The sequence below is a fragment of the Protomyctophum parallelum genome (genome assembly GCF_964188405.1).
Source record: "Protomyctophum parallelum genome assembly, chromosome: 2".
Classification (NCBI taxonomy): Eukaryota; Metazoa; Chordata; class Actinopteri; order Myctophiformes; family Myctophidae; genus Protomyctophum; species Protomyctophum parallelum.
Genome location: NC_139699.1, coordinates 36,737,694 through 36,764,750, shown reverse-complemented (window position 1 = coordinate 36,764,750; position 27,057 = coordinate 36,737,694). Strand labels below are relative to the sequence as shown.

The 27,057-nt window shown below is 40.6% G+C and overlaps 2 protein-coding genes across 2 annotated transcripts in view; both read left to right on the top strand.

Moving 5' to 3' along the window:
* mettl15 (methyltransferase 15, mitochondrial 12S rRNA N4-cytidine) overlaps positions 1–27,057 on the top strand; it is a 350,818-nt gene that overhangs the window by 165,293 nt on the left and 158,468 nt on the right. The window lies entirely within an intron of this gene.
* Positions 1–27,057, top strand: part of lgr4 (leucine-rich repeat containing G protein-coupled receptor 4) — a 31,934-nt gene that overhangs the window by 1,085 nt on the left and 3,792 nt on the right. Inside the window, exons 2-17 of the mRNA XM_083791306.1 lie at positions 6,917–6,988; positions 11,638–11,709; positions 14,020–14,091; positions 16,651–16,866; positions 18,694–18,765; positions 19,736–19,804; positions 20,572–20,643; positions 20,959–21,030; positions 21,674–21,742; positions 22,267–22,338; positions 23,314–23,379; positions 23,794–23,865; positions 23,966–24,037; positions 24,167–24,292; positions 25,410–25,504; positions 26,012–26,065. Of these exons, the coding sequence (XP_083647432.1) occupies positions 6,917–6,988; positions 11,638–11,709; positions 14,020–14,091; positions 16,651–16,866; positions 18,694–18,765; positions 19,736–19,804; positions 20,572–20,643; positions 20,959–21,030; positions 21,674–21,742; positions 22,267–22,338; positions 23,314–23,379; positions 23,794–23,865; positions 23,966–24,037; positions 24,167–24,292; positions 25,410–25,504; positions 26,012–26,065 (1,343 nt within the window). The remainder of the gene's footprint in view (positions 1–6,916; positions 6,989–11,637; positions 11,710–14,019; positions 14,092–16,650; positions 16,867–18,693; positions 18,766–19,735; positions 19,805–20,571; positions 20,644–20,958; positions 21,031–21,673; positions 21,743–22,266; positions 22,339–23,313; positions 23,380–23,793; positions 23,866–23,965; positions 24,038–24,166; positions 24,293–25,409; positions 25,505–26,011; positions 26,066–27,057) is intronic.

Sequence of the window (27,057 nt, the reverse complement as noted above, 5' to 3'; positions counted from 1 at the left end):
AACTTAACATCCCATATTTTACTGTCCCTCCTCTACTTGAGATGTGATATTAACTCACTGGTACAGGCATAACTCCAGCTAGGCTCATGACGTTATTCATTTTAATATTCTTAAAATGGCTCGATCTTTCAATCGAGATTAATTGCAACCATGTTAAAACTACAGCAATGCACCGCCTGTACCGGCTGACCACTGTTATAGTTAAACTCTTGTTACAGGTATAATATGAAACAATGTATATTTGGGTCATTACTAGGCTACTGTACACATTCTCAGGTTCTGGCTTCAATGTGACACCATTACTAGCCAAACAAATGTATCTAATTTACTTTCAACCACATTTTGCCCAGGTGGATACTTTGATAGTTTTTGAAGTTCTGTGATTATTGCCTATGGAGACTGGAACTTCATACATTGGCAATAGAGGGCCTATCCCTTGTTAGTTAGCCAAAAATGTTTCACAATTGCTGGGTTAATCATAAACTTGAGTAACCACCTGACAGTGTCAAGGCAGCGATTCATTGCAGGTTGGTGTAATCATTGTGCTACCTTTTTAAATGAAGGAGAATGAAATATGACCTTGGCTGTGATTATGATATCAGACTGTTTATTATGTACACACACATTTTATCATATACTGTCACCTTGATAGCTGAAACGTTTTAAGATTGAGTTTAGTAGCCTACTGCTTTGTGCTTTTGCACATCTTCCCAAGTCTAGGCTATTTGCTGCCTAATAAAAGTAATGTCAACTCATAACATTTTGTTTTCTAAACAAACTGTCGAAAATCAGTGTGGCATATCATGTGTGCATGTATTAAGCTCATGTGTTAAGTTCACTGAATGTGAACAGTAATACTTTTATTCAAGCCTCTAAGAAAGTCACTCTCTCTCTCTCTCTCTCTGTTCTCGGTCTCTTGAACTCTACTTGTCCTCTTCTTTTTGTATGTAGAGCAGTGGGGTTAGGGATCATGATGGATTAGTGAGACATATTGCAGCTGTAGAGCTCCTTCCCTCTCTGGGCTAATGCAAAGGGGGATGAAGACAATAACATGTTGATGTGTGAAGAAGAAATGTTAAGTCAGAAATTAATAATTTTAAGAGTCTCTCCTGGTAAGATTTGAACTCAATTAAGTCGTTGTTGGAATGTTTGGAATCACAAATAGATAAGATAAGATACCAGACTAAATGGAATCTTTTCCTAGAGAGGGTATTTGTAATTAGAAGAAAATGGTGCAGGGAGCGCACGCACGTGTGCACACACACACACACACACACACACACGCGCACACACACACACACACACACACACACACACACACACACACACACACACACACACACACACACACACACACACACACACACACACATAATGACAGAAACAGAGAGGTTTCAGGCAGCCAATGACTTCAGGTCTTCTGCAGGTTTCGCTAGCCCCACAGGTCCGAAAATAATTTCTCAGAAATAAGTTTTAATTCCAGCTGTTAACTATATGCAGCATTAGTCATACTGTTCTTAACTTCTTTCTCCTACTGAATGAAGATTATTATCCTTATTTTATTTTGGGAGACCGTACAATTCATATAAATGAATCACAGTGGAATAACTCTCACCTATATAGCCCATAGTTCATTGGTATGGTGTTGTGATTCTTGGCTCCTGCAGTGGAAACAGTCTTGTCGCAGGAAAACAGATGAGGTTAGAGAAAAATGAGGCCCCTCAGTCAACACAATCATGTTACTAACAACTGCACCCTTTCCAGGTATGTAGGCTACCTGATGCTGCCTATTTATGCTGTAGAATGATTATAACAGCCCTCTCAGATTAATTTCACTATCTGGTCAGTGATCATGGGTTTTTTTGAGAGCTCAACTCATGCTTTGCGTGCAGCGGATGGCGTAGTAGTGGGATGTGCATTGTTACAGCTCGCGTCTCGATTGATTTCATAGCATGAACAGGCACAAGTTGGGACCAATGGCGAGAGGAGGGGTGGAAGCAGGGGTCTTACACTCCACTGATCCAGTTTGCTGGCTCACCATTGGTGCCCTCAATCCATCTTTGACTGAATGATACTTTTGTTCGTGGTCAGCAGAGGTGAAAGGAGCCAGTCAGTGGTTCCCGCTCGCAAACAGGATGACTGTTGGTTGGGAGAATGTTTACCTCTCTCACTCTTTGGCTCCTGAACTTCTACCCACCCTACACACACACACACACACACACACACACACACACACACACACACACACACACACACACACACACCTTACACACAAAATAATGTTTAACTTCTGTTTCCTTTTCACTTATCTTAACGGTTCAACTGTAGTTTCTCTTGTCATTAGTTGCCATATGCCTGCTAAAAGAGTTGAATAATATAATATGCCCCTCTGACCATGCTGTCGTGTATTAGCCTAAACATATACAGTATATATCTGACTAGTTATTGTCCTGCAATGAGTAGAACAACACTTGTAGTCAGGTGGTAAAACCTGCATACATTCCCAGATCAAGGGACCTTGCCTGCTATGCCCTGTTTGGGAACTTCAGTAAAAACATTGGCTTAAAATGCTAGAAAGAAACATAGTGAGTTCCATGGAATTTAATGTGATATAGTTCAGTGTGGAGAGCAGTAGGCCAGGAATGTGTGATATATTAAAAGACTATAGTTTGCCAAATCATTGTTTACCAAACATAAGTGGATGTAATTAAGACGCAATTTAAATGTAAAATTCCTGTTTAGAGTACTGTTTAGTCGGTTTGTACTGGAGTTGAGGGAAAGCATTCCGTTTAAGGAAAAAGGAGCTTTGTTTTTTATTGCTAAACGATTTTAACAAAGAATTTAGGCAATGACTGTGACTGATTTGATCTAAATATTGTATCATATTGAAACCATAATTATTATTTCTATATTCTTACTTGTCTACAAATGGTTTTAAGCCAAAGGAGAAGGCATTTAAAACAATGTCATGGCTTATAAAGCCTGAGAACTCATATAGTTAACATAGTTAAATTATGATGGTGAACTTTAGCTAACATTTTTACACAATTATGAGAAATTCATGCCACAGGTCAGGTAATACAAGTGAAATGTTTAAGTAAATGGTGCATTTATATAGCTCTTTACATAGACATTCATAGTCATACACCGATGGCGGCGGAAACCATGCAAGGCACCAACCAGCACACTTTTCTTAGAATCAGAATCGGGAATCATCTTAATTGTCACATCACAGGTTTACAGGTGTACAAAAGTGGATGAAATTATTGTTTCCGCTCTATCATTTTGTAGTATTCATTTAGCAGTTGACTGTAATTAAGGCTAGCTATGATGGTTTTAGTTATATCTTTTGTAGTGTCTGTCAATCAAGTTAAAAAAAAACAACCATACAAATCACATATCAAGGAAACATGCGAACAAACAAGGAATTTTAAATAGGTGTCATGTTAACACTGTTTTCTGAAGAAAATGTCATGTTTGTTGACATAATGTCACACAGCACTATTCAGGCTTTATTCAGGCCTGAAATTATTATTCAGTATCTTTCTTGACACTGATTAGATGTAGATCAACTAATTAGGTTCCATGTGTCTGACTGAAGGGCCTTCTGTGCTCTGATCACTATGCACTCAAACATTGCCTGCATGTCGTATTTCTCTTCAGCCGGCTATAGCATTGTGGCTGTCTTGTGGTTTTGGTTTGGACCTCAACTGGTCTGAGGAGGAACAGAAGTGGCTTGTTAAATTGTTAAGGGAAGTTAAGCCAGGCTAGGTCAGAGAACCATGATTTACCATCCGTCTGAGGCCATGGTAATAATCTTCTAACACATACTTATTTGGGCCTTCATTTATTGTAGTTGTGAATGTTAGCAGAGTTAATTATTTCTCTCTCTGTCTTTCCAAGTTGTCTTTAATGCATTGACATAATTGAAAGTACATTCAAGTGCTACTATCTTTTATTATGTTATTTATTAGAATATATTCTTTTGTCTTTATTCACTGCAGTTTTCTCCCGATGATCTGCAGACTATAGTGGCATATGATATTTAAATTTTTAACAAAATATCTCTTTTGCTTCCATCCATTATGTTCTGTAGCTGGGGAGGAACTCGTAAAAAATCACAAAGATTTGGCTTTTGGTGACGAGTTCGGCTTGCCCCTAATGGCCTGTTTGCATAGCTCCCGGCAGCCATCGTGGACACCATTTAGAAATGATGCCTTTCCAGAAGTTCTTTATTTCTAAATTGTTAGTATGTTATTTAGCATTCCAATAGTAACAGAATCCATTGAAAATGTTCCGTCTATCGATTATTTGGGGTTTCAACCATATACTATACCTATCTAATATTGGATTAATTGCAAACGGACCACTAGGGGGCGAGCCCAACTCGTTTGCACAGGTTTTTGAAAACCTTATACCCATACCTAACATCATACAAAAAAATCTAAAACTTCAACAAAAGCCAAATCTTTACAAGTTCCTCCCCAGCTAAAGTGGATTTTCTCATTTAGGACGCACTGCTTCCTGTTGTCAACTACACAGCATGGAAATTTATGGATACCTACTGTGTGTGTGTGTGTGTGTGTGTGTGTGTGTGTGTGTGTGTGTGTGTGTGTGTGTGTGTGTGTGTGTGTGTGTGTGTGTGTGTGTGTGTGTGTGTGTGTGTGTGTGTGTGTGTGTGTGTGTGTGTGTGTGTGTGTGTGTGTGTGTGTGTGTGTGTGTGTGTGTGTGTGTGTGTGTGTGTGTGTGTGTGTGTGTGTAAGCAATTAGGGTTTTTACTGTTTATCACAGCTGCATTTTTAGTGTCCTCAATCCATCTTAACAGCGACAGGCCAGGATCCTGATGAGTAAAGCAGTCAGAAATGGAAAGGGAGGAAATGTGATAGAAGCACCTAGGCCTCCTCATCTCCGCTGGTCTGCATGTGCTTCCCTGCCAGTCTCAGTCCCAGGCTGTTGACGATGGTTTTGGGATACGGGCTGGGATGCTTTCAGCAACAGCAGAATGTATCCATGTGACCACCTGTACTGTCTGGCCCATAGCAGTGATTGCAGAACACCACCAAAGGAGTTGGCAAGGGGAAGCCATAAAGATAAGGTGCGGGTGGATCATGATGGGAGCCCCATTGTATGTGCAGAGTCAATACAGTAATTGGATAAGCAGGTAGATGGAGGTTGGAGGGAGGTGGCAGCGACGATGAGGGCTTCTGTCAAGGCCCACCTTGTGTGGGTGTGTGTGTATTGGTGTTGGTGTATATGTGTGTATGCATGTGTAACGAGAGTGCAGAGGCAAGGCAATATGATCCTTTGAGGATTCAGGGGCCCACACACAAGGTTCTGGAGAGATCTGGCAGTGAAATCCAAGATGACGACTTGGGGGTGGGGGATCGTTTCATTAGTGAATGCAGGATGTTTTTTCAGTCTTGCTGTGTGCCATCTCCCCCCATCTGCTGTCTACGGGCATCTCTTTGAAGCCAGTGAGTGGATCCCTAATCAAGATCTGACCATTGATTTGTACATTTCTTCACTGAACCTGAGAAAGCATTTGGCCCCTCTTTTTGTTTAAACTACAACGTTCTTTGTGAACAATATTTAATTACCACAATAACTGGTTATTATTACTATCGTTAAATATACTTTCACATACAAAGATTCACATTTAAATGATTTTTTTAGACATCAGCATGCAGGCTATAATATGCACTCTATATATGCCCATATATTAGACACGTAGGGAAGAAAATCAAGTACTGTGTGCATATTTTTCATGCTGCTACATGCCTGTCTATGCTTGCTGTTAGTCTGAAAAGTGAAAATCCCTGGGGCTAAAGAGGAGGCTTCTTCAAGGCATTTTGTTGAGGATCTGTATAAGGCATAAATACCATAGCATGAGGGTGACTATTGTTGGTGCACTGTAGATTCCAATTAGAATTATGCTCTATTTATTGCATGTTTGCTTTATTTTTTATTTTATATTAATGTTGCATGAACTGAAAAGTCATGCACACATTAAGTCCTTTTGAAAATTGTTTATGTTCTAAAGGTTAAAATCATAATGTCACATAGCTCCGTTTGGAACCTCAATATCTACGCTGCTACGCTTTAGCTCAGAGATGAGGTTCTGTCCCGTGATATCCGTTATAATCTGATCTCAGGTCAAAATGGGTTAAATAAAAATGTTGTCCAGTCAACCCCGTTCGCATGCACAGTACTGTTTCCGTAAGATTGGGAAAACCGTGGAAAACATGGTACTGGCTGACAAACAACCGCTTGTAAGGGGTTGTTTTACCCCAGACTTAAAATGTGTTGTGCCGGCATTAATTTAACAACTGTATCTTGGTTCTGATAACTTTTACTTTTTGGAAATTATGCTGTGAAACAGGTTTAATCCACTGTTTGTGGACGGCTCAACTCCATTTCGACCTGTGCAGGGATATCACTGGACGGAACCTCATCTCGGAGCTAAAGCGTAGCAGCATACTGTAGATATCGAGGTTCCAAACAGAGCTAAATGTCACAGGGCTTAAACACTTTACAATCATATACTGTAGGGTAGGGTACTCGCTTTAAATGAGTTTGAAACTATTTGCTTTTTTATGTTTGAATCTACAGTAGCCTACCTTTCTCATCTCCAGTAAATTTGTTCAGACTTCTTGAAATTCAAATTGTGTCTAAAAGAAGAAGCGGCAGAAGCCATTAACTTTATGCAAGCTGTGAGGAAAGATTCATATCATCTTTCATCACTGCCTTTCTTACAATATTGCTGGCAGTAATGTGAGAAAAAACTAACAATGCACAAACAAGCAATAATTATTTAAAGTGTACTCTAACCACCAAAGCAGCTCCTTGTAAATATGCCTATCTTTATGAAGCCTAAGAAACTACAATGATTAATATTTCAATCTGGATGTTTCCACAGTGACATCAGCATGAACAACATCACTGAACTCCCAGCAAATGTGTTCAAAAACTTCCCCTATCTGGAAGAGCTGTAAGTACATCTATTTTCAACTGTTTTATGTAGTCTGCTTAATGTTCATTTATTCTGTACAATATAGATGGACTGGTTGTTAAATTGCACCTGGCTGTTTGATATAGCACAGTACAGTATAAAGGGGTGACAGAGTTAGAAGATACCAAGAATCACTCATTCTCCCTGATATGAACTGGGCAGTTATACAAGGCTAATCATAAAATCATAAAAGCTTGAGATGAGACAGTGCTTTTATAGGCAATATATAATGCATTATGTACAGTATGTTAAAGTCTCAACAGGACAGGCAACAGCACATTTTAGCTTTGGGGCTCCATTCAGTGGCCATATCTAATCTTAGTGGGTATTTGTTATTTCTTTACTCTTTAAATACCCTCTGTCTGGCTCAGCGCTGGAAGCCAGTGATAAAATCTGTCTACTTGATATCAGGTAACATGCAGCCCAGAGAATGCAAAATGACCAGCAAGTGCGCACACCAGTGGTTTCAGCTCCATTTCTCTTTGCAGGCATGTTTTTTCAGCCCTCTGTGCATCTTTCATCTATACTAGTATTCGCCCCCTTCTTTTCCAAACAGTACTTCAATCTGCTTTGTCGAAGGGCAATTTACTTTTCATCGCATTGTGTGGAGGAATGCAAGGCAGGAAGGAAGAAGGCAAAACAATGGTTTCCATGACAATGGAGCTAAAAACTCAACCAGTCTTGCTGTTAGTTCTTTCAACCACGCAATGTTACCTGTTTTATCACTGCACAGAGATAATGAGTGGACCCCAAGTGTACATACTGTAAACTTGTCTTGTCTGCTATGTAGGCTACTGTATGTATTGTGAAACATGTACCCCTTCTTCTTAAAACTAATCTGAATGCATGGGCTGCATGGGTAGCTGTTTTGAAGAATGGCTTTAGACATAGACATATATCCTTAGTTGACGTGTGTGTTTGTTTAACCTTTTCCATTGAACAAATCTCCAGGCTTGTTTGAATGAACTTCAGCTGAGGACTTTTTAGCTGTCAGTAAAACCAAGTGGGGGCCCTGAGGGCAGATAGGGAGGGACAGAGGGACAAACCCAAACAGGACAGGAGAGAGAGAGGAGACAAGGAAGGAACATTCACTCCCTCATAGTCACGCAACTCTCCTTCACTTTCTTTTCCTACCCTGCTCAAACCAGTACAAATCTGCGCATACATGATGTCAAATAATGTTCCCTTTTCCTCAGTGGTTAATGTTTATCTTTAAAAGTAATCCATGTAGAATCTCAGTATGTGCTGTAGTATTGTTGTAAATTGACTGATCATACCCTGTGGTGCTATATGAACCTGTATGTGCTGCTTTCTATTGTTAGTTTTACTTGCAAAGCCAGCTTTTCTATTTTTAGATGTTTGGACAAAAGCAATAATATTATTAAAACAAATAAATCTGAATATGCCCTTCTTTCACTCTATGTCTTTCTCTCCATCTCTCTGCATTCTCGTTGCCAATGTCAAAATAGCAAATGAAGTCATAGGTTTATCATTGACAAGTGGCCATAGCAACACCCTAATGATATGATACAACTGTGTGTGTGTGTGTGTGTGTGTGTGTGTGTGTGTGTGTGTGTGTGTGTGTGTGTGTGTGTGTGTGTGTGTGTGTGTGTGTGTGTGTGTGTGTGTGTGTGTGTGTGTGTGCGTGTGTGCGTGTGTGCGTGTGTGCGTGTGTGCGTGCGCGCGTGCGTGTGTGCGTGCGCGCGTGCGCGTGTGCACGTGCCCATGCACGTGCGTACAATGGTGTGTAGTTGTGTACCCTGCAATCAGGAGGCAAATGATGTAGTTGGGTGTTTTCTTGAGTAGAACAAAGATTGTTGCTGCTGATTGATATTGGTGACCAGAATGATGAGGTTAGATCTTGTTTGGTATTGTTAACTCAACTGCTGTAAAAGCACATGGAACTACATTGAGACCTCCTAGTGAAGCCCTTGTGAAAAAGAAAGACTTGTGGGAGTGGTGTCACAAGGGGAGGATTTAGCCTTTCCTCAACAAGACTTAGCACATTCTTCTGTCCTCTTCAAAGCCTAGGGGGACGTGTTCTGAATTTGCTGAAAGAAAGCAAAAGGGGCAGATGCACTTCACGTTTTGGGACTTGACGGGTTTGAGCATTTTGTTTCTGTGCCACAATGTGTCAGCCAGGTTTGCTTATGGTGTCTAGTGGCTGGCTTGAGACACTGCAGATTTGTGGAGTTTTCCAACATACATATTGTATCAAAAGTTTAACTCATAGCTTTGTCATACTGTGCTAACTTAATTAACTTCAAGTGTGAAACAAAGATGGGCCAGATATTGTGGTTTGGATTTGCAGTGTATTCAGAGTCAGACATAATCTTAATTTGTGGCAAAAATGCATGGTCTCCATGTAGCCTTGGCTCTCAAGATACATTTCCAACAAGCTGTCATAAAACATCCTAGTACAAATTGTGAGTCAAAGAAGAGACACACACGTACTTTAATTGATTGGATGGTTAGATGGTGAAATGTGTCCTGGAAATCCACCACTGCAAGGCAATCTTTGGGTTTGTCATGCAGCCAAGTCAAGCTGAAGAGACAGCATGCTTTTCTTATAAAACTGGGTGAGTGTTCCAAATCATAATTTGATCAATTTTGGTGAACCACAACAAATAAAACATTGTAAGCAGGGCCTGGGATTCGGCAAAGTCGGGAGCTGTGGTCTTGAGTTTAGAGCAGTCACCCTGAGTCTTTTCACGGCTGTCGGAAGCCTGTAATGATGGACCCACAGCGCTCCACACTCCTGGCACCGTGTGGTGGAGCTGGACATGTCGGTTTGGTAAAACGCTGCAGTTAACCACTTATGTATGTTATATGACAGTGAAAATAGACAGCTCACAGCACGTCACTATGCAACTTGTTGTGATCTTGTAGATCTGCTTATAATAAACTTTATTCACCTTTTTAAACAATGTTACAAAGTGCTTAACAATTTAAAATCAAACAATCATAATCATCAACAACAATTATAGCAATAATAACTGTGTGTGTGTGTGTGTGTGTGTGTGTGTGTGTGTGTGTGTGTGTGTGTGTGTGTGTGTGTGTGTGTGTGTGTGTGTCCATATATGGAGCTGGCCTGTTCTGACATCATTCTGATGTCTCCATAGACTCCATATTTGGGCATGCCTGACAAAGAACTCCATATATGGGCATAAAAGGGACACATACATAATATCTGTGTGGGGCATGCATTTCCAACTTGCATCATTCCATGTAGGCCAGTGCCCAACGGACACTGCTGTAGAGGCTCCAGCGGGCACCACTCTAGTAAACAATAATTGTTGGTATAGCCTTCACTGCTTGAATGCTCCATTCCAGTCGTCTTAGTTGTTAAGGTTAATGTCATGCAAAACAGAAAGTAATTCAATTTTAAGTTCAAGGGCTTTCCTCAAATTTCCTCAAATTATTTCTGAAGATGTGTAGCAATGCGATTCCATTCAATCTCATGGCATAAGAATGAATGGAAATAACTATTAAGGCCTTGAGACATTTGTTTCCTCTATGGAAAGTAGCTTGAACATTGCCTTATGGCAAGGGAACAACATGGCACTATTCATGTTCAGTGCTCACTCCACATTATTTACAATAAAAATGCTCTGTGGGTAAACAAGCACCCTAGTTCTGTCACAATTCATGGAATATTTATCGACCCTGAACTCTTGTGCTCCAGACAAGCAAGTTAGCCTCCTACACAGAGGAGCCTTGGTTCTCAGGCTCACACCCCAGCCACTCTCCTTGCAAGGGAATTCAGCCTGTCCAGACTCAAGTTGCAGAGTGATAAATCTGCTGCTAATCTCTCAGGCCAGATAGTAACAGTGGAGCCATGTGTCTTGGTCGCACACAGCCCCGTCCCCTACCATGCTTTTTACACCAATACTTCCTCCACCCGACCGTCACTGCCCCAACAGGAAGGGGGTATGGCCATAAGCGGGTCATACCATGTGCAGACTGTAATAAATGGATAGGTTTAACCAAGAGGATAAAGAGTCTCTGAGGCCTAGTTCAAAATGGGGCTATACTGTAGCCATTTGTTGCTTTCATTTACGTGTTCCACTTGGAGAAGTGGAGCAGTGAGTTTTGTGTTTTCCAGTGGGCTGTGAGACTCCGAGGGCTGCCTGATGGTGGGGAGATTCGTGAAGGGAGTGGGGTAGCCAGAACCAGTTCTAATCTGTCTTGGGTGTCAGATGAAGTGACAACAGGCCATGGCATGGACACATCTCTTTGGCACCTCAGGCGTCATGTTTAGCCTGATAGCAAGAACTTAATACACTGTGGCCTTGCATGTGAAAAGGTTCTCACACTATGCACTATATTATCCCTTTAATTCATAAATATTGACTGTGGCTGTGTTTGTGTATTGATGCAGAAAAGTTACCATTTTATGTTGATCATTAGCGTCCTCTCTCTCTGTGTATATGCAGTATGTATGGTCTATTCTTCCGCTCAACCATCGCTGCTACAAGACACATGAGTCACAAAATATACATCACTATCAACACAACTTTTTTTCATTCACTCTCTGTATGTACAGTATGTATGTACAGTATGTGTGCTGTATGTACAGCATGTATGACATATCAACACATCTCTCATTCTCTCTTTCTTGTTCTCAGACGACTTGCAGGAAATTACCTGTCATTCATCCACCCTGAAGCCCTGTCTGGACTACATCAGCTCAAAGTCCTGTAAGCATTTACCTTGTGGCCCCACACACATGTTGCACAAATATATACAGGGTATACAGTAAGTACACTCGTGCAGATGTGCACATGTGTATGTGTGCATTTTGGCTGTAACAATGGAGCTTTCCTCCTTGCTGGCAGAAAGTGTTCCTGTATTACAGATGTAATGTGTTGCTGTGCCAGGTGATCTCAGTTCTACATAGTTAAATAATACCCACCTATTTTCAATAAGCCTAAATGGTAATTATTCTGTTTTATTTATTTATTTTTCTATTACCCAAAAGTGGTTCACAATAATAAGTGGTCAGGGACAAAGAACAATTTCAGCAGAATAACTTTGTTTTATTTAATGTATTGTGCACATGTACGTGTACATGATCAGTGCGAAACCCCTTGAGAATCATTGTTTACAATTACACATTATAACTGCATGTTAATGGTACTGCTTATCTGGAACAAGGTAATCTAAAAATAGCTGTATTGCAGCTCTAATATAACAATAGAGGTGTTTGTTTTCTCTACAATTCATCTAAGTAGGTGAGGTTACCTACCAACATATTAACATACCTTACGCACGATAGCAGACACACACAGTCCTAACCATGGCTTTGGTATTGTGCAGAGCCACAAGGTTAAAGTCCTGATAGCAGACACACACAGTCCTAACCATGGCTTTGGTATTGTGCAGAGCCACAAGGTTAAAGTCCTGATAGCAGACACACACAGTCCTAACCATGGCTTTGGTATTGTGCAGAGCCACAAGGTTAAAGTCCTGACACACACAGTCCTAACCATGGCTTTGGTATTGTGCAGAGCCACAAGGTTAAAGTCCTGACACACACAGTCCTAACCATGGCTTTGGTATTGTGCAGAGCCACAAGGTTAAAGTCCTGTTTGTCTACCCAAAGGTGTGTTATTTATACAGAGAACTGTGACTTAACCAATCTAGTCACTAGTAGTTCCACACTTTTTTAATTATTAACACAAATATGTTTAGGCTTTACTCTTATGTACCTATACACAAGACATAATAATAAAGTACAACATTGAACCTTGAAGTTGAATCTCGCGTAATGTCTAAAATATGTATTATTATTATTATTATTATTATTATTATTATTAGGCCTATTTAAAGAATTTCCCCAGCAATTTGCCATATGACTTGTAGATGTTAGAATCAGATTGAGTTCATTAGGCAGAAATGCATTGGCTGTTTCAGTGAACCCCTGAGGGACTCTGGTCAACTAATTAGGTTTTTACTGGTCAAACATTTTATTGATCCCACGGCCAGAGCTTTAAAGGCAATGCATCAACATTCAAGGCATCTAAAATTGTTAGATGCCTTTACCTGGGCTTGTCCGCTTGTCCGGGACAAGTATTAAATCTTCCCGGACGGTGCATTCAAATTTTACTTGTCCATTGGACAAGTGACTCCTGGTTTCGCTTTTTCTGTGGCGCTCCTACCAGCCAACAATATTGTCTGGCATTATTGTATGGCTTTCCTGATCATCACCTTTCCAATATTGTTAATAGCCCTAGAATGTCTGTAATCTTACATTTCATGTATTCCAAATACACAGCCATATATCAGTCCTATCAGAGCAATTAGCAGACTGACCTGCATGTAAACTTGTGGCACTGCGTGTGTAGTGCAGTATTTAATTCCTAAGACTTTGAGTCAGATATTGTCCTCTAGTTTCATATCCATTTCACATTTCTGGCAAAAAAACATGTTGTGTAAAACATCATTTTTTTACATTTTTACTTTTACTTTTAATTGAGGAAAAGCTAGAATGAAAATATAAAAACTTCCTTTGGGAACAGTCAATGTTTGGGAAGCACAAATATATAGCACACACAATTGACAAGTGTGTTGCGATTGGTGTTGGGTAATTGATCACACCACCTATTTTGTGTGCCCCATACATTTGTGCTTCCTGTTCATTCCTGCACTCATTCCGGGGCCCCTCGCCGGAGAGAATGTCGTCCGTGTGCAGCTTGTGGAAAAGTGGAGATATTTGACTAAATACACATTTACTGCCAGAACTTTCAAATGAATATGAAACTAGTCCCCAAAACGACTCCAAGTCTTAGGAATTTATTCTTGGGTGCACAGGTAGTGCTATAAGTTTAAATGCCGACGAGGTCAATCTGCTAACCGTGCCCGGACAAGTGAATGGGAAATGTACTCAAAAAGTTAATGTGAAGCCCTGCCTTCACGTTTCTACTTCCTTTTCAAGACTTAATTTTTGGTATGAGGACGAGTGATAAGAGGATTATAATGAATAACCAAAACATTTCCCCCGTTTATAGGATGCTCCAGAATAATCAGTTAAAGACCGTGCCCAGTGCAGCATTAAGGAACCTCAATTCACTACAATCTCTGTGAGTAAAGTCCCTCATAGCATAACACACACACTCGCACGCACGCACGCAGGCACGCACGCACGCACGCACGCGTAATTTAGTCTATGAGGTAAAATATGACCTCTTATGTTTATATCTGACCTTTGACATTGACTTCAGATATTATTTTGCATCTTATACATCTATTTATTATTGATAATTAAAAAATAGCAGATCTACAAGCTCATAGCGCGCCACTACGAGCTTGTAGGTCTGCTTTTTATTTTATCGAAGAACGACTGACATAGAAACATAGCTTTTTCAGAAAACTGTCAGGATGTAGAAGACATTTTTAGAATCTGATCTCAGGCCTAAATGGGTTAAATGACAGTGTCACGCACCCAACAAGTCACAAATGCGATTCAAGCCTCTACTGTAACGGACTCAATACTGCAGTCTTTATAACCAAAGGTTATTTTCCTACTGGACAGCTCATAAGACCATGTCGTTTTTCCTGTATATTAAACAGCCAGCATGTTGTGTGATCATGATCTCATATACAAAATTGGTCAGAACCTATGTCTTATTAATACCATGGGAATTAATGTGCTAATGAATTTACAGATGTATTGCATAATCTGCTGCCCACATCACTAACCTACAGTCACATTCTCCAACTCTTGCAAAATGCTGGGATTTATCCGCAAGTACATGCCTAACATATATGGAGAAATAGTTTATAGGCTACAGGAATGTATAACTTTATAGGCTACTGGTCACCCTTTTCAGTGCGAGAACTATAATTAATACTGAATGGTGCCAGGCAGCTTCAGGCCTAACTCTTGTCATAATTAGCTAAAAAGCAAGTCAAGTATTTTCTATTTTTTTATATATTTTATACTTTGAAGGCCATTAATCCTGGCTTCATAGCTGCAGTGCAACCAAGCATGATTTTAAATGTAAAACATAAAATATTTAAAACGAGGCTACCCATACTAGGGAGGGAGCCATTGTTTACCAGAGCAAATGTATTTGTAGCAGAAAATGACAAAAGTATGTTTATAAAAAAAGAAAGTGTGCTTGATTTGTCAAATCAATAGATTGTATTGTCTACAATCTATGCATTGCAATGCGATGCCAAGTTGTAGGTCGACTATTTCTGAAAATTTTTCTGAATTCTTTGCCAGGGTTAATGGGTAATCTTTCAATTTCCATCCCTAATTGTATGTACAGGTAATTAAAAAAAAAACTATTTCGAGCCGCGAAGTCTACCAGTAAAGTGAGGCAGTACATGCCACCTACCTAGTTGATAGAGGCAGACTGCACTGCTGTTATACAGTATGTGCATGAACTTTGCATTCACTTTCAGATTTGATACTTTTCATAGTACTGTATGTACTGAGATTTCCATTTGAGCTTCCACTAATTTGCTTCTTTCTTTTGTTGTTTTTATCAACCCCTCTCAAACTTTCCTGCTCCAATGGTCCCTGGTCTCAGTGGTGTTTCAGTGACTACTGCATGTCAGTCTCATTGGGAGCACACTGTGTACATGACTCCATTGCTGGTCCTTTCCCGGCCTCTGTGCCTCTGAGTTTGACAGGGACTAATGGAGGGAATGAATCCAGCTGGAAAAACGTGCTGAAAATCCAGCTTTCAGCTATTATCACCCCTCCATATCCCTCCCTCCTATCCTTTGCTTCCCTCTTTATTTTTTTCCCCTCACTCTCCTTTCTTTTTAACAGATGTCTTTTCTCTGTGAGGGGTTTAAGGTCTGTAGCTGAAGTAATATGTTTTGGCAGAGCCAGGGCTGGGTTTGTATAAAGCCTTAGAGAGCTAGATGTCAATCAATAGACTGTTTTGCCTCCAGCGCAGACTCTTAGGGAATTTTGAGGGGGAGAACGAAAGAGAGGTTGAGGGGGGGGGGGGGGGGGGGGGGGGGGGTGTTGAGAGAGAAAGGGAGAGGCAAGACAACAACAGGAGTGAACAGCGTTATTGTAGGCAATGGCACTTAACCACATGAACCGTAGTGTCCTGATTCTGGGCATGTGGACATTTTTTACAGGCAAACATTTGGTGAATATAGCAGATCTACAAGTTCAAGTTATATCTCTTCTATTACACGTAAAACAATATAGGTTTAAAGGTGGTGCAAGTAATATCATGTTTTTTGTTCAATGAAGTTCATCATCATCATCTTCCAATTGTCTTATTGTGCTCTCCTTTTTATAGTAGTACGCACATGCACGCGCGCAGACACAGACACCAATGGCAGATAGAGACAGAACTGACTCAATGATGCACAGGCAAAGGACTTTGATTTAAACACATAGCAAGCAGCAGACCCAAGGCTGGCCACAAAGACTTGATTCAATAATTTGTACATGTTTGTGGTCAATAAAGCGCAGAAGCTTTAATTGCAAAACAGATTTATCACCCAGGGAATTTTATGCACTTTATGTACTAACTATTTATTAGCTTTTTTGCCACAGGCTTAATTCCACCCCCACCTACACACTTCATAAACAACTAAATGAACTATCCTGATAGTTGTCATAGTCATTGCTGAACATGTTGTCTGTTCATGTTTGTGTTCCGCAGTCGACTAGATGCCAACCACATCACCGTGGTGCCAGAGGACAGCTTTGAAGGACTCCAGCAGCTACGCCACCTCTGGTTGGATGATAACAACCTGACCGAGGTTCCCATTGGTCCTTTGAGGCACCAGGCCAATCTACAGGCTCTGACACTGGCACTCAATCGCATCTCCTACATCCCCGACAATGCCTTTGCCAACCTTACCAGTCTTGTAGTGCTGTACGTTAAGCCGGTGATTCTGAACCTTTTTTAATTTCAAGTAACCCCCAGTTTGATATGCATCAGGCCACAGACCCAAATTTTATTTCATCTCTGGAACTCCAATCTCCATGGTGAAATCCTCAATGATAATTTAACTCTGGGAGTGTACAAATGGAGGGTCCAGAGGGGTGACCAAGAGCTTGACATGTTTATTAATGAAAGGTCCATACTGGTGGTCTGGCATATATCGTACCCCTTACCCTTCATCTACACAGGCAAGGAACGAGCGTTCCGACGGTGATATCGTGCAGAAAACTGTCCTGACATATGTCGGCCATTGCGTTGCGACGTATCCTGAAAAATTGTGTGTATATGTCAACCAATAAAAGTGTTTAGGGCCGCTAAACCTTGCTCAAATAGAGACTTTGCGTGTGAATATAGGAGGGGTGGACGACGTTGCTGCACGGCGCGTTGTCGCTTGCGGTACGTCACGACAGACACAATGAAAAACATGTATTCTAATGAGATTTCATCGTTCGCTCACTCGGATCGCTGTTAGTGTAGATGAGGTGTTATCCCTAAACTTACTTGCCATTTTTTACTATTTTTAAAAACCTTTTAAAATAGTTCAAATAGGCCCAGGCCGTAGCGTAACGGTCTGGGCACCGGACTGGTGATCCAGTCGCGGTGTGCCGCGGGTTCGACTCCCGAACCCGACACGGCCTTTACCGCATGTCATCCCCCCATCTCTCTCCCGTTTCCTGTCAGCCTACTATCTGTCCCTTAAAAAATCAATAAAAGGCGTAAGCCGCAAAAAAATATCTTAAAAAAAAAAAAAAAAAGTTCAAATAGCCGATCTACAAGCTCACAACGTGTCGATGTAGGTCGGCTAGTTGAACTATTTCAAAATGTTTTATGGATAAGGGGTAAGGGGTGACGCAAGATATAGCCCTTAAGCCTGTTGACTAAGACATGGTATACTGTACTTGACATCACTGCCTACCATTCCATTGTTTTGACTACAGATTTCTTATTTCAGTACAGTATGAAACTCAACTTGCATAGTGCTTAAACGTGATTGAGAGATGTAATCAACACACTAAATTGCATTGTGTGTGTGATTCATCTTTGTTAGTTACTTTATCATAGCATTTTAAAAGCACTGATTGGTATGAAAAGTTTAGCCACATCATGGCAGACAAAAATCAGAAATTAAATGCAATTTGTCAAACTAATTGGATTTTTACACATTACCTATAATCACAGCTTAGAGCTAACAAGATAATATCTCCAGATTTTGGTGAGAAGCCCATTCATTTCTGCACATGCCCAGCCACATGCCTCTTGAGTTTTTTTGGCTACAGAGACTTAACAATGAGCAATAATACAAAACGAAGGACATTTTCTTGGTTTCCGAGTGGCGATAACGGTGCAATATACTACACGGGCAATGCCATTGTTTAAGCTTGGTTGTACATGGTTAAACATGTTTTTGTTTTTTTTATCTCATAATACATACCTAACATATTCACATCTGCTTCAACAAATAGACACAGAGGGATAATGGTATTTCTGCAGGGGTAGAATGTAATAAACAGATTAGACTAAGCAGGAAGAAAATACCTTCATCAGCCAGTGATAGCCCATTGCAAATACTCACACATACAGTAAATGCACATACTGTATACAGGCACCAGATGTACTAATCACACAACATGCCGGCATTTGTACATATATTTTATGACCAACAGTGAGGTTTGGGAAGAAGTTTATATCTGTTATGTCTGTACAAGTCAACTGTTTTGTGATTATTCTGATATATGTTTATTGTTATTTATTTTTTAGGCACCTTCATAACAACAGGATTAAGGAGATGGGTGAGAAGTGCTTTGCTGGGCTGACGAATCTAGAGACACTGTAAGTAGACGGTCACACTGTGTGCGTGTGTGCGATGTGCGTGTGTGCATGTGCGTGTGCACACACATGGGTGATGTGCGTGGCGTGCGTGTGCTCTCCACCCACCTCTCCTGCTGCCGTCCGGACGTCAGTGTGTCCACTTCCTCCTTGAATTGCTCCAGGATAAATAGAGTGAAGTCCATGATGCTTATCAGCGCTGCCCTCCCATTGTTCACTTCCTCCTGTGTGCCATGGTCACCAGGCAGCAGGGACACATCTCGTCTCTGCAGTCCACAGTATCAGCCAGCAGCTCCTACACACAGCTCCAGTAGAGCAGCACAGCGTTACGATAACACATGTTTGCCAAAGGCAGACATGCAGTTCATGTTCATGTCAAGGACCCCCAGAGTCATAATGTATTTGGTTGTGCACCGTTTTACAAATATTTACATTTTCATTTTTGAGTGGTGCAACCATAGGGTGCAGCAGCTAGTGTGTGTGTGTGTGTGTGTGTGTGTGTGTGTGTGTGGTACCAACAGGGAGTGCTGTTGCACCACTCACTTCAGACAGGTCTGATTTTGGAAAATAAATAATTGGTCAACAAGCTCACAGCGCGTCACATCATCTTTTGCTAGGGAACGCCTGGAACCCCCTCAAGGACCCCACTTAGAGAACCACTGCAATACACAAGCAAGCACACACTTCACTGTCACTGCTGAAAATCAAGTGCAACTTAGGGGCAGTTACACATCCGGGCCATCTCTAGACTAGTATAGTTAATGGTTTATGTTTATGTTTTCAGTGTTACCCACTTACAGTTTTTCACTACTCCTAAAACAATTTTACTCAGTTGTCTAAGCCTATTTGTCAACTGTTTTACTACGGCTTATTTAAGTGTAGTAGCCTATTATGATGTGTGTTAGTATACGTGATGTGCCAGACGTGGCTGAATAAATCTACAGACAGCCTATGTTTCTCTTCATGTTCTCAGAGATCTAAACTACAACAGTCTGAAGGTCTTTCCCAAAGCAATACAGGCTCTGCCAAAACTCAAGGAACTGTGAGTATACAGTATTTAACCATCTCTCTCCTTCCTTCAGTAAAAACGGCATACATGTTCAAAGTGTTTATTGTCATGTCAGTGATGACGTCACAATAGTAACATTATAGGCAGTGACATTATTATACTTAAAATGTCTCATCAGTGCCCTTAACAATAACTTAAGAGTAAGATCAAATGGATTGCATTGACTTAGCTAATGTTTGTTGAAAACATAATGTATCGTGGCGATATACAGTACCTTTTGTATTTTGTGATTTTTGGCAAGCTGGTGAGTTTCATGAGATGTGAGTTGTTGATGTGTCTCATAATGCAGCTGTGACTAGTGGCTTATGGACTAGTGGCTTATGGAGCTGAAAGATTTATGAAGGGGTTCAGAGCACTGTCCATTTACTGTTTTGTTTGGTGTGTCATGCTGTCATAATGACATGGAATTCCATCACGATGACACAATAGATCAAAGACAATGTGAATCATCCTCCAGTTGATGATGTCAGTAGTAACTTGGTGTTATTTAGCTCCTTATATTCTCCTCTTAGAATAGTATAAGCCACTCAGTCATTCAGTCAGTCTGTTCAAAATTACAAACCGAGAGCAGTTGAATGCATGCTTGTTTTCAGCAATGTTTTGGCACTGCAATCACACAATTAAGGCTCCAATGAAATTAAATAATTTAAAAAAGTTTGTTTGGAATAAATTAGTTTCCAAGGTCATTAAAAGTGTACTCTATATGTTGTATTGTCTCTTTTATTGTGTTCTCTTTGCAGTGGGTTTCACAGCAATGATATTGCGTCCATACCTGAAGGAGCCTTTCACAACAATCCTCTGTTGCGAACAATGTAAGAGCAAACCTCACTCAATGTATACCTGTAAATGTCTACTTGCAAATTAAGTATAAATCATTAAGTATAAGGGGGTTTGCAAATGAATGCTCCAGGCTCCAAGGTGTTCTAATATGGGAATAACTTCTTAATTAGTGGTTACAGAAACACTCCTCCGCACGCACGCGCGCGCGCGCGCGCGCGCGCACACACACACACACACACACACACACACACACACACACACTAAAATGGAATATGAGTCTTTGAAAAAAAGATTGTCCAGAAGATGGTGCCATTCAAACATAGTAAACCCATTTTACTTTTTTCCAGTCACCTGTATGACAATCCCCTGTCATCTGTGGGGGCCTCTGCCTTCCAGAATCTATCCGACCTGCACTCCCTGTAAGTCCTGCTGTTACCCTTGATTTACAGCAGATCGCAACATCATGCCACAACGTCTAAGCTGTGACTTTGGGTTGTGGTCAATAAATGGTAGCTGGGCATGGCCAGGCCTGTCACAATGATCACATAATCGCCTGATAGCAAGTATTTGAGATGATCACAGTTATTTTTGAGTGGCGCAACCACTCCAAGGAACAGCAATGTCCGTGTCCGCCTATGTGTCCGCCTATGTGTTCACCTATGTGTTGGTTAATGAGCACGTATAATGAGTACCAGTAGGGGCGCTGTTGTGCCAGAACAGAGAGAGGGATAGTGCTGCACTGTTGCCTGCTAATGAGAGAGAGAGAGAGAGAGAGGTGGATAATCTCCCATTCATCTGTATAAAATCTGTTGAAATATGTTCATACAATTTTAAACACTGTTAAGAATAGAGGAAATTAAAGGCAATAGAGGAAATGGAGGCAATTTTATAAATATTGCCTGTTTTGGCCATAGTACATTAATTATGTTGAGTATTGGTACGGGTCAATTGTCAATAATAGCTTTGTCCATTTAGGATATTTGGGGGTCCTTCACATGAAATGTGTGAGAACTGAGAACCACTGATGTAAAGTGAGTGTTATTATCTGCGTTTGTGTTGCAGAATGTTGCGTGGGGCCAGTATGATGCAGGACTTCCCAATTCTTACATGGACTAACAACTTGGAGAGCCTGTGAGTGAACTCAGCCTTAACTCCACATCACTACCTTGAGCTTTTACCTCACTTTAACGGATCATATTTACTCGGCAGCCATTTTTCTCTTAATACTCAGATGTGGGAAACCACTGGTGGGGTTGTCCCTCCCACATGCTTATGGATAGTACCACCGCTTTTTTCTAGAGAGACACGCTGTGATTGTTCAGTAGTTGCTGTGATTGACAGTTTTCCTTGTCAGTAAATCTATGCCTAAAACTTACCCTAACCTCAGTAAAACTGTGCCTAAACCTAACCCTAACCTCAGTAAAACTACACCTAACCCTAACCTCAGTAAAACTATGCCTAAAACTAGCCTTTACCCTAACCCTAACCAACCTCAGTGAAACTATGCATGCCAGGGAGCCAATCAGACACACATAACGTGGTGTGTCAATTTAGAGCTAAATGGCTACCATGTGGATATGGTCTATAGAATTAGCCATATTTCTAGTATGCTTTGTGTGGTGTAGGGGGTTACTGATGTGATTCATAATTTTTAGGACCCTGACTGGTACCAAGATCTCATCCATCTCAGCAGATCTGTGTGAGGATCTGAAGATGCTTCGGACTCTGTAAGTAATTATTTTTTAAGGCACTGACTACCCACATAATGGGTCAGTCATTAACAGGAATACCTTCTTTTTCACCAACACATTTCCCCATAATAAGGTAGTGAGGCAATGCCTGTATCAAGTACTGTATGTGTTAGTCTAACTAAGTGTGTTTTGCAAAAAACACAAAATAACAAATGTTTGTGTCATCCTAGAATGATATATACGCCACAAGGGTTAAATGACACAGGCAGGAAAGAATCCCATTCAGAGATAGTAGTGGAGGACGATGAGGCGATGAGATGAAGATTCTAGTAGTGGTGAAGGATGAAAGGTTATGACCAGGCAATGGGATGGCTTTGTCCCTGAGGGCTATGGAGCTTATGGAATGAAGAGGTGACCCCTCGCTTACCTTAGTAAAAGGGCCTGGAGGTACAGTGTGAGGTACAACTCCTTCTGTAACATTATATGCCAGCTGCAGGGTTTAAATTTAAAATGAGCAGCCGCAGGCAGCCGTTATATGGAGGACATTTAGGTGAGGTGAAGAGAGAGTCACAATACATCAAAGAGGGTTTTTGCAGGTGGGAGTTGACTAGAAATGGACAAAATAACTGCCCAGAGCTCCTGGTGAGGAAGGGACTGATTTGCCTGATTTAGGCACAATGCAGGCTTGGTTGTGGATGCAATATACATTAAAAAAAAAAATAATACCGGTACATATGATTTTAGTGCTTTTCAAGGTCCTCAAAGTGGCTTTACAGAACAAAAAGAATAAAATAATTTAAATGTGAGGTATACCTCACATGATTTAGGGTCCTTGTGTTACAGAATGCTCAGCAGCTGCTATGGTTTTGCATAAAGGGCAGCCTCAATTGATCTGTGGAAAGAGTCAAACATCATATCATCTATGTTGTCTTAATAAGGAAAATGAAGGGGTGAACTATGTTGTCTCAATCAACTAATTGTTGGAGATGTGTCCTTGTTTTCTTCAATCAGAGACCTATCCTACAACGAGATTAAGGAGCTTCCATCCTTTCACGGTTGTCTAAAACTACAAGAGATGTAAGTATCAAGTACCAAGACAAATCTAAACCAAAACTGCAGTTTGAAGATGATTTTTGTGATTTTTTTATATGAGGAAGATTTTTTTTTTAACCTCAACTGAAGCCACACCCACAGCTGTTGTTGATAAAGGGGGAGGGGTTAGGGGATGGGATGGGATGATATTGTGATGTCACTATATCACTGTTCTTTTTCATTGGCACGTTTGACTGTCAAGGTTTCAGCCTCCAGGAAGTAACCCTAAATACAAAGGGAAGACATCATTGCACATAACCACATATAGGGGTCTAATGAAGTACTGTCACCTCATAAATGCATGAAAAACTGGAAAAAATAAAAATATCACGGCACTCCATCTTTAAAGATTCAGATTCATTTAAGATATGTCATATCATGTCTGCGTCCAATCAACAGAAGCCTGCAGCACAACCATGTTCTACAAATAGACAGGGACACTTTTCAAGGCCTTTCTTCCTTACGTTTGCTGTAAGTCTTAACAACACACACACACATACACACGCACGCACGCACGGTAAAAATAACATGATTGGATGTTGAGTTATTTTGTGTTCTGATGTCACAACAGAGACCTGAGTAGAAATGAAATCAGTGTCATACACCGAGATGCTTTCCTTTCCCTGACTGCTCTTACAAACCTGTGAGTATAACCTGCATGGTTTCAGATGACCTCAATTGAAGTAGTCAGAACTGCACTATTAGAGCTCATTATACGTGTAGTTTCTTTGAACTAATAATGTTTATGGGATCCTGTTAATGTTCTTTGCAGAGATCTGAGTATGAACTCTCTGACTGTGATTCCAACAACTGGCCTCAGTACCCTCAATCAACTGAAACTTTCAGGGAACCTCCAAATGAAAAGTGTCCTGACAGCCAAAAGTTTACCAAAACTCAGGTGAGAATACATTTTTGTAGTAGTATTCTGTAGGATGATAAAAGAATCACTGTACAAATCAGAAGTGTGTGTGTGTGTGTGTGTGTGTGTGTGTGTGTGTGCATGTGCGCGTGTGCGTGTGCGCGCGTGCGTGTAACAAATGGGAGAGAAAGAGTATGGTTGTCATGTTTAACAAAACTGGCAGACCCAAATGCAGATACGACACCAAAGCAAAGTCCAGGGGTTTTATTCAATCAAAGGAGGAATGGTGGTAGGGGGTTGGCAGGCTGGGGTTGATGACAGGCAGGTAGAAAAGGATTAAGAATTTGGTGGCATTTCACATTGCAAAAGAGCTATTATTTCCAAAATGTAAACAAATGATAAGGAATTCATTTGGATAATGGTAATGGAGATATTGTAAAAGTTGTCACTTTTGGAGTTCATTCCCAATAGCAGACTTTATTCCTATGGTCTGTGGCAATAATTAAAAAATAAAAATGAATGAATGAATGAATGAATGAATGAATGAAAGAAAAATAACTAGTTGGAGCCATGAACTTTAGTTCAAAATTTTGAATAATGAACTATTAACACTATTACATTTTTGAACTGTGAACTGAACTAGTTCATAAAAAAATGACTTTCCCAACACTGTATATATGTTATAGCATGTTGGATGGTTGTTAACTAGCACCCACTGTATGTGTGTATAACTCCAGTAAACTAATGCCATTACAGTGCAATTACAATGGGAAAATGTGAATTCATACATTAGGGTGAATCAGTGTGGATGCAGTGCAAAATACTACTTGCGCAGTAGAACACTTTTTGGATGTCCATTGTCTCTCCATAGGTCCATCTCTGTCCCCTATGCCTACCAGTGTTGTGAATGTCCTTTGTCTCTCCATAGGTCCATCTCTGTCCCCTTTGCCTACCAGTGTTGTGAATGTCCATTGTCTCTCCATAGGTCCATCTCTGTCCCCTATGCCTACCAGTGTTGTGAATGTCCATTGTCTCTCCATAGGTCCATCTCTGTCCCCTATGCCTACCAGTGTTGTGAATGTCCATTGTCTCTCCATAGGTCCATCTCTGTCCCCTATGCCTACCAGTGTTGTGAATGTCCATTGTCTCTCCATAGGTCCATCTCTGTCCCCTATGCCTACCAGTGTTGTGCATTTGTGGGATGTGACACCATAGCTTCTTCTGATGACGATGACCTAAGGAAGACTGCTGGTGAGAAAGTGACACTCAAAGTCACATCCCTGCAACAATGACCACATTTACAATTTAGGCTTTTAGCAGACACTTTTATCCAGTGTGATATTGTGTGATTTCACAGTCTCGGACCCCAGTTAACATAAATGGACACATAGGGCCCTATTTTGGTCAGTTCTAAACCCCTTATGCCATAACATTTATTTTCCTTTTTTTACTATTTTTTAAATCATTTTCGAATAGTTCAAATAGCCGATCTAAAAGCTCACAACGTGTTGATGTAGATTGGCTAGTTGAACAATTTTTATATATTTTTCAAAATAGTAAAAAAAAAAAAGCGGTTTAGATTGATGAAAATAGGGCCCATAGAGTACACAGAGAAACAAACATTTTATATCGTTCAAAGAAAGTAGAAGTATCAGGCAACCATCAAACCTAGCATATGTCTTTTTTGTCCTACACAAAAAAATTCCCATTGACAATGAAACATTCAGGCCTCTAAAAGAAAACCCTCTTTTGTTGTAGGTGGTGAGGAAGTGGAAAGAATTTCTATGATCATACATTGCTCCCCCTCTCCAGGTAAGAGGCCGCCTTTATGACACATTTTCCTCTTTCATTTTGACCGGTGGTTCTCAACCTTTTCTGGATCAGGGCCCATACATTTGTTGATAATAATGCTATATCATCAATAAAATCTTTGTGTTTTGCCAATTATTTGGGGGCCCACTTAGAATATCCTCACGGCCCGTTGATTTCGGCTTTAGTTTTTTGAGGGGAGCTAGCCCTCCTATATTCAGCTATTAGTGTAGATGTTCGTTTTACACAAACATAAAATTCCCATTGACAATTAATTGAGCATTTTATGTCATAGTGTCTGAGCAAATCGGATATTCTTGTCTTAGACAAACATAAAATTCCCATTGACAATGAATGGAGAATTTTACATCACAGTGTCTGAGCAAATCAGCTTAGTGTATATTTTTGAGGTCCGCTAGCCCCTCCTATATACAGGTTTAATGTTTGTATTCAGTTCAATGTTTGTTTTGTAAACGCCATTGACAATGAAGGGAAAGTTTACGTCATAATGTGCCTCATTATGTCATATTGTCTCTTTATTGTTAATGGCGTTTAATAGTGCCTAACGTCATAGTGTGCAAATCGGCTTAGTGTCTATTTTTGTCTTACACAAACATTAAATTCCCATTGACAATGAATGGAGAATTTTACGTCATAGTGTCTGAGCAAATAGGCATAGTGTCTATTTTACGTCATGATGATGTACGATAATAAGAGCGCCCCTCACTTCACACAGGTCTGATTTTTAATATATCTTTGGGGCTTTATCTGCCTTTGTATGGATAGATGGGGGGTAGCCTGACCTAAGCAGAGACATTTCTGGTCTAGAGGGGCGGGTCGCGCCTCAGAAATGCGCGCACCCTGATTGGATCTCATCGATCTGTCCGTCACCCCCGGCCCCTCCTCTCCCCCCTAGTGCAGCGCTACGTCACATCATTTAGAGCGACGCCCACCCGGAAGGGTTGACTCCCACTTTTAGACTGGTTCAGCCCACG